At 63.8% G+C, this 10690-nt stretch overlaps 1 protein-coding gene across 1 annotated transcript in view; it reads right to left on the minus strand.

Moving 5' to 3' along the window:
- Positions 1-282: 282 nt before the first annotated feature.
- Positions 283-10690, minus strand: part of PIAS4 (protein inhibitor of activated STAT, 4) — a 21967-nt gene continuing 11559 nt past the window's right edge. The window contains 9 exon segments of the mRNA XM_012646137.1: positions 283-295; positions 391-550; positions 2026-2275; positions 2453-2526; positions 5294-5399; positions 5476-5604; positions 5692-5782; positions 6145-6186; positions 7380-7464. Coding sequence (XP_012501591.1) covers positions 283-295; positions 391-550; positions 2026-2275; positions 2453-2526; positions 5294-5399; positions 5476-5604; positions 5692-5782; positions 6145-6186; positions 7380-7464 — 950 coding nt within the window.

Below are 10690 nucleotides of genomic sequence, written 5' to 3' on the forward strand. Positions count from 1 at the left end.
GCTGCATGCCCCCCACTCTCCCTCCACCCCCGACTTCGACTCTGTGCTGCCGTTTACAAGAGAGGAAACCAAAGCCTAAGAGGTGACTTTGCCCGAGGACAAGTGGCCAGAGTGGGGTGTGCCTGCCTGCACGCGGCTCCCCCGGCCTGGCTGATGAGAACACGGCGGCCTGGAGGGGAGGCACTGCTGCCCCCAGCCCACAGACGGGCAGGGCTAGCAGCTCGCACGCCGACGGCAGTGTCCCCAAGTGCCCACCGTGCCCCACCCGCTGGCTCCAAGGGGCTACCAGCCCACTCTGCAGAGGGGGCACAGACCCAGGAAGGGGCCGTGGGCCCGAAGGCCACACAAACCTGCCCCTGCCGCTTCCTTCCAGGGTCTTGGGCCCCCCACCTGCAGGACAGGTGGGTGTGGTGGCCAGGGCGTCTGAGGAGAGGCCCTGTGGCCAGGTAGGCCCGAGAGGGCCTGGCTGTAGCAGCCACGGCCACCAGGCCCTGGCACCTGTGCACTGTCAGGGCCACACCTGCCCCCAGGTACCTTCGACTGCGACAGTCTGGGTTGCACAGGACAGAGGCCCGTCCTGCTCTGAGGCCGATAGGACCCCTCCTGTCCAGGCCAGCCGCACCCCCACCCTGCGGCCTCCACCACGCCACTCAGAGGTGGTCACCTGGGTGTGCACACACCTCCCTGCCTGCAAAACTCCTACTCACCCTCCAAAGCCCCACCCACGGTTTCTCTCCCTTCCTGCCTCAGGGAGCCACAGTGAGGAGTGTGTGTCTGGCCTGCCCTCCCACCGGCCCCCCAGAGGAGGGTCCTCTGAAGGCAGGGACAGGGTCCCTTTGGGGACCCTGAAGTCACCTAGCTCAGGGCCAGGCACAAACAAGGTGGCAGAGCCCTGTGGAATGAATCTATGAACCAGGATTCCGCCTCCAAGAAGCCCCTTGCCCGGCCCCATCGGCCCCCGGAGCTGTCGCGGCCCCAGGCCTGAGCCCTGGGCTCTGGGGCTGTGGGGGAGGCGGGCGCTGGGCCGCACAGCTGCCAGGCTGGGAACAGAGCGGCTATTCAGCCCCAGCCCACGTGCCCGGCCCCAGGGGCCTGCTCGCTCCACCCCAGGCTGGGCAGCGGGGAGGACGCCGCTTGGCCCTTCCGGGGAGCAGACCCAGGCTGAGCTGGCCTGACCCACGTTCGAGTCCCGCCTGGCCACCTGCAAGCCAGGGGTGGTCCGCGGCCGTGGCTGCCTCCTCTGAGCCCCGGTTTCCTCATCAGTAAAGTGGGAAGGGCCATGCGCCACCTCCCAGGAGAGGGACACGCGCCTGGGGAGGGGGTCGTCTGGGAAACAAATCCACGTCCCCCCCGCCAAGCCCAGCCAAGCCTGAGGACTCGGCCTGCCGCCCTGGCAGCGCCTGCCCCTCTGTAAGGGGGCGAGTTTGCACCCCGGCCGGAGGCTCAGCGACAGGTGGGCGTGGCTGGCGCCGGGCGGGAGCCGCCTCAGGTGCCGCGGACAACAGAGCTCAGTTTCTGGAAACTTAAGACTTGAGCAAAGAGCAAAGTTTCCCTTTTGGGCAGAAAAGACTCATCCTCCTTGTCCCTCTGTGGCCTGGGCGGGGCCTGTAGTGTAGGCCAGGGGCAGCCTGGCCACAACTGCACCCCTGGAAGGGTGGGTGCAGGACGGAACTTTTGGGGAGACGTCTGTCCTTTTCCCCTTTCTGTGCAGTCACGACCAAGGCTGCGCTTCCGGCGGCAGGACACCCTCGGGAAGCAGCTCCCTGGATCCCAGCACCTCACAGCTGGGCTCTTGGGCCCCATTTTACGTGGGAGCTCAAGGTCACACTTGCCCAAGCCACACAGGAACAATGGGGGACCTGAGCCACCTGCTGCTGCCCCAGCTACACTCTGCCCCTGCAGCGAAGGCTCTGGTAAGTTCTGCAAGGAAGAAACTGCCGTTTTTCACGGCCTGAGGTTTCCAAAGCTCCGGGACCAGCCATGTGCCCGCTGCTGTGCCCACTCGACGCAGAAACAGGTCGGGACCTCTGGGGGCTCGGAGGACACGGATCAGCGTGGCCTCCCACAGGAGGGCCCGAGGCGCGGGCGAGCCCAGGGCAGGCCCAGAGACTCACCCGTCGATGATGAGCTGGTCGTAGGGCGCCGGCTTGTCGCACACCGGGCACATCCAGGTGGGCTTCTTCTCGTTCATCTGCAGGTAGAAGACGGCGTCGAAGCACTGCAGGTGGGCGCAGGTCTCTGCCCGGCACGGCACGGACAGCCGCATCTTCACCAGCTGCGGGAGGGCGGGCAGCGTGAGCTGCAGTCCCACACCCCGGCCCCGCCACGCTCTCCCATGTGGGCCTGCCATTTGCTCATGGCCTCGGGGATGCTGAGGGACCAAAACCGAGACCCGGCAGCCCAGGAAGGGCTGGCAGGAGGGGTGGCCGGAGGTGAGGGCCGCACGACTCACCGGGCAGATGAGGGAGACGCGCACGCCGGTGGTGGCGATCTCACTGTCGGGGTCAAGGCGCAGCTTCTCTTTGACTGCAGGGAGGGGACAGAGGATGCCGTCAGGGGAGGGGCAGGGCAGCCTGGCCGGGGGTACCCCTGACACCCACCTCCCCGACGATGAGACCCCAGTTTTACTGCACAGCTCGGGCCTCCAGGGACCCCTGCGAGGAAAGCCAGGCACTGGCCACCGTCATTGCTGACGGCGGCCCAGGTGCCACATAGACCAACTGACACCCCAAAAAGCAGGCAGCCGACGGGGTCTTCCCCACCTGCTGGGGCTTTTTACGACCCACAGGAAGATCCAGGCAACAGCAGCCACCCACAGGGTCACTCGCTGTGACTGTTAATTCTGCCACCGAAACACCACCACCAAGGACGCAGCCGGGAGCGAGGCAGGGACGCCCTCTCCGAGACAGGCCCGTAGCCTCCCGATCGCAAAAGAGGGCCAAGAAGTGTCCCCTGCCCAGCCACTGCCGCCAGGAGCGGCTCGAGTCTTACTTTCTGCCACAAAGCTGTGCGGGAAGGTCCCTCTTGCCCACTAGGAGAGCCCACGGGCCCTGGGCAGCCCTGGGTGCTGAGTGGCCTGTCTGGTTTCCCTGGCGCTTTTCTGCACGTTCTGCTTCGAAGACTTGGGGACACCGAGATAAGCCCAGCCACGGCGGCCTAACCCCAACCGGGAGGAGACCCCAGCCCTGGACCCCACAGGGCAGGGACCACTCTGGCCCGGGGCCTGCGCGGTCTCTCCCTTCATGCCCCAGACTGTTGGGACCTTGTCCCTCACTCCAGGAAGTGAGGGCAACTGTGCCAGCTTGTCCCCACCCCAGCCTGGCTGTCCTGCTGCTCTCTCTGCCTGGAACTCCCCCCTCCCCGCCCCTTACCTGCCTGGAAAACCACTTTTGTCTGCAAGCTCGGGGGCCACTTCCTCCTTCCTGACCCCCTACCCTGGGCCCCCACAGGCCGGGTCTGACCCGCAGCCCGCATGAGGACCTGGGGGCTCCTCGGTGGCTAATCCTCCGGCGGGGACGCCCGCATGAGCCAAGGCTATGTCAGTCACTCACACCTCAGTATGAATTTGCACCCCTTGGTTCCTGCTCTGGCTAATGAGAGCCTTGAACCCTCAAAAGGACCTTGGGCGGCGAGGAGGGGATGCAGGCGCACATGGTTTTTTTCTCTGTTGAGACAGGGTCTCACTCTGTGGCCCAGGCTGGAGTGCAGTGAGGTCACCACAGCTCACTGCAGCCTCCAACTCCTAGGCTCAGGCGATCCTCCTGCCTCGGCCTCCCCAGCAGAGCGTGCCAAGCCTGCGTCTGGTTTTCGAGTGAGACCTCCCTCCCCCACGTACGGAAAGACCATGTGCACAGCAGGAAGGGTGCAAACACGACAGAGGACGGGACTTCCGAACTGCAAGTCAACTAGAGAGAAAGCCAGAGACCAAGATGCCAAGCCTGGGGCCAGCTTCAGAGGAAACCTGACACTTCAGTCCCCGGAGGGGCCCCCATGGAGAGGCAGGTGGGGGTGAAGCGGCTGCTGTCCCCACTGGCAGAGGTGGGTGGGGGTCGAGGGCCAGTGGGGCCTCGGGGTCACAGGGCTCTGAGGCTGCCACTCTGCACCAGTGTCCCCAGTCAGATGGACACATCGCCAGGCCCTACCACCCTGGGTGACCCACATCACCCCTCCTGTCCTCCTCCGTAGCGGGTACTGATGGCTGGAGTGGGGGGCTTCAATACGACGGGGCTCAGAGCGCCGTGGAAATGCCAGCTTCACTCCATGCTTCCGGATGTCAGGGGCAGGGGCCCAGCCTGGCGCCAGGAGGGTGAGCAAGGCCCACCTGTCGCAGTCTGCAGGGGGCTGGGTTAGCTCCGGGCCCACGTGAGAACAGCCCAGGAACCACCCTCCCCAGCCCACCTGCCCATCCTAAACCCCAGGCAGGGCCCTGCCCCTGCCCGCTCCGTGGGACAGACAGAGGCCACCAAGGCCCGGACCCCAGCCCGGTGGGACCCAGAGAGGGGCCTGGATGGCCCTGAGATGGCTCAGGTCTGTTCTCATGAAGAGAGTGGCCACCAGAGAGGGGCAGAAACTTGCCCGAGGCAACACAGCGGCCAAGAGGGACACACCAGTCCCTGGCTGTGCCCTGGGCAGCCCTCAGGGTGGGGGCACAGGAACAGACAGGGAAGTTCAGCTGCCAGTCTTAGGGTTTTATTTTTAAAATGCCCTGTCACTTTAAAAAAAATGCTTGGTTGCTATGAGTCCAAACAAGATGAACTTGGCCTCAGTATCCACGTTCCGACTTTTGCAGCCCGTCTGCCGCCCGCACCCCTCGCTCCACCGCATGGCAACCAGCAGCGTCTGCTCAGATCCTGGCTTGCCTCGGTCTCCCCAGCCCTTCCCGGGAAATGCGCTGCCCTCCGGAGGAGGCCTCACTCCTCGGTGGCTCGGACCCCTGCAGGCTGTAGCTGGGGGCGCTCCCAGGCTGGCCTGGGCTCAACCCTGCCTGGGGGCCTCTGCCCGCGGCTCCCCCTCCTCCTCTAACATCCTCCAGAGACCTCCCTGCCACGCTGCTGCCAGACCCCCAGGGCGACAGGCTGTCCCAGGGCCCCAGAGCTAGACCCTGGTGGCCCAGGTCCCCACAGGGCCCCCGACAGACCAGAAGCCCCGAGGGCTGGGCCTGCACCTGCACCTCACACCCAGTGAACGGAGGGTCCCCAGGGACAGAATTGGGACTGCCCCGATAGCCGAGGGTGGCAGCCAGCTGTGGGGCAGGTGCCCTGACCCAGCTGTCCCCCCAGGACCCCCTGCTCACCTAGAGCCTTGCACAGCTCCGGGTGCTTCACCCCGATGGTCTTCAACCTCTGCAGCAGCTCTGACGAGGTCAGCTGCCGCACCAGGTACAGGGCCACCGAGTAGCTCTGGGGACAGAGGGCTGGAGGTCAGGGCCGGGCCGGGCCCGGGTGGGACAGGGCCGGGTGGCGGGGGCGCACTCACCTTGCCGTAGTTCCCCCAGGTGACGGTGATGCGGTTGGTGGCGGAGGACAGGTACATGAGGTGGGTGAGGTTGATGGGGCGGCAGGGCCTCTTGGGCTCCACTCCAGGTTTGTTCGAGGGGTAGTAGCCCTGCAAGCAGACAGGCCGCAGTGTCCCATGGCCCCGCCCCCACGGGACCCTGCCCCCACAGTGGATCCGGGGGCGGCCGCGGCTCACCGGGACCGAGCAGTAGCTGTGGTTGACCTTCACGGCGATGTTGGGTGGGTACTGGTCCTCTTGGGGACAGCTGGTGTCTGAGTAACAGATTCTGCAACAACAAGGGGCCGGGGGGCCTCAGGCAGAGGAGGGGTGCAGTGCTTCCGGGAGGACTCTTGGGGGAGGTGGACAGCAGTGACGGGGACAGTGGAGAAGGTGGTGCGTGGCTGCACCGTACGTGGGGCACACAGGGCCCCGGTGTCTGCCTGAGTGGCTGGGGGGATGGCGGTGTGTCCCTGGCAAGGACAGATGGCAGCAAGTGGGAGCCAGGCTCTGCTTCTGGCTGGAAACTCTGAGGGGCCTGGGCCACGATGCATCCAGGACAGGACGTGGAAGGGCCACACCACCCAGCTTGGAGAGAGGGGCAGGGGTCCTGAGGGCCCACTGTGGGGTCGTGGGCACACCTGGGCCTACCTTAGGACGACCTGCACGGCTTTGACCCCGGGCTGCAGTTCTCTGTCGAGCAAACCAACAGGGAGGAAAGGACAGGTCAGCGGGGGTGTGGGGGGCAGCATAGCACACCCGCCATCAGGCCAGCGGGGAGGGGACCTGGCCTGGGCAGGGCTGCTCCCACTGGAGCTGGGACTCTGAGGCCCAGGCCCCTTTCGTGCAGGCTGGGCGGACTCGGGTGTCTATAGGGCCACCGCAAGGGGGCCGCGGCTCCCTGGGAGCGCGGGAGTCAGGCGCGAAGCCCCGGGAACGGGGGCGGGCGGCAAGGCTGGCTGCTGCCCGGGTGAAGGAAGTCACGGAGGTGCAAACCAGCATCACCCAGCCAAGGCACAACAGCAGGACAACACCCAAGGAAAGACCTCAACAAGAAATCGCCCAAGAGAAGTGAGAAGTCACGTCTACCTGAAGACTCGCACACGAGTGCTCACAGCAGCACGACCCGCGACAGTCACGATGTGGAAACCACCCAGTGTCCACCCACAGATGGATGGACAAGCCCAACACGGCCCATCCACACACTGGACTATCACTCGGCCACAGAAAGGGATGAGGCTCTGACACAGGCCACAGCGTGGAGGGACCTTGAGGACATCGTGCTCAGTGAGAGACGCCAGACACAGAAGGACACAGTGTGAGACTCCGTTTATAGGAAACATCCAGAACAGGCAGAGCCACAGAGACGGGACGTGGATTGGTGGCCTCAGAGCCTGAGTGAGGGAACAGAGAGCAGCGTGGCCACTCCCAGCCCCTCATCCCTCACCTGCCATAGCTCAGCAGTCCTCACCTGGGGGCCATCCTGCCCCCAGGGGACACATGGCGATGTCTGGGGACATCTGTGGTTGTCACACTGAGGGCAGGGAGCTCCTGGCATGGGCTGAGTGGGGGCAGGGACGCTGCTCAGCACCTGCAGTGCCCAGGACACCCCTCCCCAGAGAACGATCCGGGCGGGGCCCCGTCAATGGGGGACACTCAGGCTGCCATGCATGGGCTGCAGGGCTCGGAGCACGTGCTGACACTGGGCACGCGGCCCAGCACGTGGGGGTGGGCACTGAAGACCCAGGATGGGGCTTTCTAGAACGACCACTGCGGTTCCCTGTGCTGCTCTGGACCGAGGAGGGCCCGTGGCGGCCGAGGCCGAGGCTCCCCGAGGGCTGGCAGCCGAGCCCGCAGGTCGGCAGCGGACGGCGGCCCCGGCGCACCTGGAGTTCCGGATCAGCTCCACCTGCCGCGGCGTCAGGGCGAAGATGCACGGGCTCTCCTGGAGCTTCTCGTTACTCTGTGGGACTGAAGACACACGCGGGTCAGCGCCACGTGGGGTCCTGGGCAACCCCGCAGCCCACCACTCCCACGCGACTGCCCCTTCGGACCAGGAAACGGCAGGTAGGAAGCTGGCAGGGCAAACGCTTGGGACGGGTGGGCGCCGCTCAGCTCCCCCTGTCCGTGCCCCCGGTAGGGCCACTCACGGGGTGGGGCAGCCCCACAGCCCCCCGTGCCCGGTAGGCGGGACACGTGCCCGCCTCGCACAGCACAAACGGCCTGGCCCTTGCTCTCCGCGTGCCCTCAGGCCGCCGCTTCCCCTGGATGGTCCGCCTGGGGCACCCCCAGGCCACTCCGGAGACAAGGCAGTCAATCCCCAAGTACACCAACACTAGTCCCCAAGAGGCTGGCTCTGGGCGGGGTGTGACAGGAGCAACAGACGCCTGGGAGATGCCACGGCAGGGCCTCACTGGCCAACGCAAAGCGCCTACTGGTTGCAGGGGTCGGTGGAACATTCTGCGAAGGGATGCAGACCACTGTGGTTCCAAGCCCGGGCCCTGAGCTCCCAACCGTAACTGGACTGAGCAGCACGGGGCGGTTTGAAAACGCTTCGAACCAAACGGGAAAATATAACGTTTGCGGCATGCGGCCAAAGCAGTCGTCAGAAGGAAAGTGATAGCTTTCAATGCTTATGTTAAACAACACAAGGGTTTAAGATGAATGACCAGGCCAGGCACAGTGGCTCACGCCTATAATCCCAGCACCCTGGGAGGCCGAGGCAAGAGGATTGCTCGAGGCCAGATGTTCAAGACCAGCCTGAGCAAGAGTGAGACCCCATCTCTTTAAATAGAAAAATTAGCCAGGCGTAGTGGTGTCGTCCCAGCTACTCAGGAGGCTGAGGCAGGAGGATCACTTGAGCCCAGGAGTTTGAGGTTGCTGTGAGGTAGGCTGACGCCACGGCACTCTAGCCCGGGCAACAGAGTGAGACTCTGTCTCAGAAAAAAAAAGAGAGAAAAGAAACAAAACAAATCCAAAATACATTTAGGGAAAAAATCATATAAACTTTACATAAACTCTTTCAGCAAACAGGAAGGCAGGAACACTTTTTATCTCATTTTATGAGGCCCAAATAACCCTGATACCAAAACCCAACCAAGATGCATCAAGAAAGGGAATTCACAGTGAACACAACGTAAAAATCCTCAATGAAATGTTAGCAAGTATCTCAGGCCGCTGGGATTTGTTCCAGAAAGGCAAGACCGGTTTGGAACCTCTGACACAGCCACCGGGATGGCTAAACGAGCAGACTGACAACTCCAGGCGTTGGTGAGGACGTGGAGCGATGGCGGGTGGGGTTACCAAATGGCACGACCACTTGGGGAGGCTGCCGCGCGACGTCAGACACACAAAACGTAACGGGGTCACAGGCTGCGGGACTGAAACCTCTAGGCGGGCCACTGGCACGAGCTAGCAGAAGCGCAGACACGAGCCGAGCGCAGCAACCGTGTGTCTCAGGAACCGCAACCGCAGGCGGACTCGCACACGCAGGACGACACAGGCTGGGGTCACACGCCACACAGGACGGTCTCTACCGGCAAAGGGCTGTCAATGACCTGAACGTCTGTCAACGTGGTCTAGGTGAAAGAACATTCTGGGCCATCGCACAATGGAATACTATGCAACTGTGAAAATGGGGATAAAGGGTGAAAAGTTCCGGATGTTTCTGCCACACGAGAACCCGAAGTGCGGAGCAGCGTGAGCGTCACGCTAGCGCTCGTGCAGACACAGAGGGAGGGCTCTACAAACGTCTGTGGGGTGGGGACAAGAATCTGGCCACAGTGGCAGCCCCTGAGTAGCTGGGAGGGGAGACGGAACCACAAACCCTTTAGAACTAGGGGCGGCCAACGGCTCCTGCAAAGGGCTGAGCTCTGCAGGCGACACTGTCTCTGTCATGACCAGGCGACTGTGCCACAGAAGCAAATGCCACAACGCCATAACGGGTGTGGCCACACACCCGTGACACCCTGTTTATGACAGGCAGCAGCTGGGAGGGGGCCGAATCCGCCAACCTGCCTTGGAGCCTTCCCGACTGTGAGAACAGGTACCCCCGCGGCAAGCACGTCTGATTTTGACTTCAGTAGCTCAGGTTCAGAAGCCAGATGGCCTGGGCTCAGACCCCAGCCCCGGCCTGCGCCCGCGCGTCTTGTCTCTCGGGGACCCAGCGCGCACGGCCGATGCTCAGGAAGGGGTGCCGCGACGGCTACAGCCAAGCCTGCTTGTTTGCTGAGAGCCCAGCGGGTCCCTGGGCGCTGCCAGGCTGCGAGTCCTGGCCGGGGCCCTTGAGGAAGGCAGCCTCATTGGGGGGGTGGGGTGCGCACAGGCCACCTGCAGACACGCCCAGAGCTGCCCGGGGAGCCTGGGGAGCAATTACTGGGGGGGCAGGGGGCGGGAGGCCTCGCAGGAGCCGACACCTGAGCTGGGCCTCAGAGGCTGGGTAGGAGGTCGAAATACCAGCACCCCACCCCCACCCGCGGTGGCTTCTGGGAGGCAGGGGAGGAGCCTGGGTCCCCAGCAGGCGGCTCAGGAGCCACCCAGCTGGCCAGGGAACGGCTGCCATCCTGTGCCTGGGAAGACAGGGCTCTGAAAGTGAGGAAGGCCGTGACCCAGGCATGGCATGCCAAGGACTGGGGTCCTACCCCTGGGGTTGTGCTCTGCACCCCAACTCTCCTGTTGGGGTATCTCGGGGGCTGCCTGATACCCCCAGAAACATGGCCCTCCCTACACTGTCGGAAGGGGCTGTGGGGTCTCACCCGAACCTGTGTTTCTGCCATCGTGGTCAGCAGCAATTATGCCCCATCAGCTGTTCAGGGCCAGAAACTGGGCGTGTCCATGACTTAGTCGTCCCCTCTGTCCCCACAGATGTCCACTCCCTCAGCCAATCCCACCAGCTCTGCTGTCAAAACACCCAGCACCAGACACAGTGGCTCACACCTGTAATCCCAGCACTTTGGGAGGCTGAGGCAGGAGAATCACTTGAGACCAGGAGTTTGAGACCAGCCTGGGCAACATAGCGAGACCCCATCTCCACCAAAAATTTAAAAATCACTAGCCAGGTGAGGTGGCTCACGGCTGTAATCCTACCACTCTGGGAGGCTGAGGCGGGTGGATTGCTCAAGGTTAGGAGTTCGAGACCAGCCTGAACAAGAGCGAGACCCTGTTTCTAAAAAATAGAAAGAAATGATCTGAACTAAAA

This window comes from Propithecus coquereli, unplaced genomic scaffold (assembly GCF_000956105.1).
Source record: "Propithecus coquereli isolate 6110/MARCELLA unplaced genomic scaffold, Pcoq_1.0 Scaffold241, whole genome shotgun sequence".
Taxonomy (NCBI): Eukaryota; Metazoa; Chordata; class Mammalia; order Primates; family Indriidae; genus Propithecus; species Propithecus coquereli.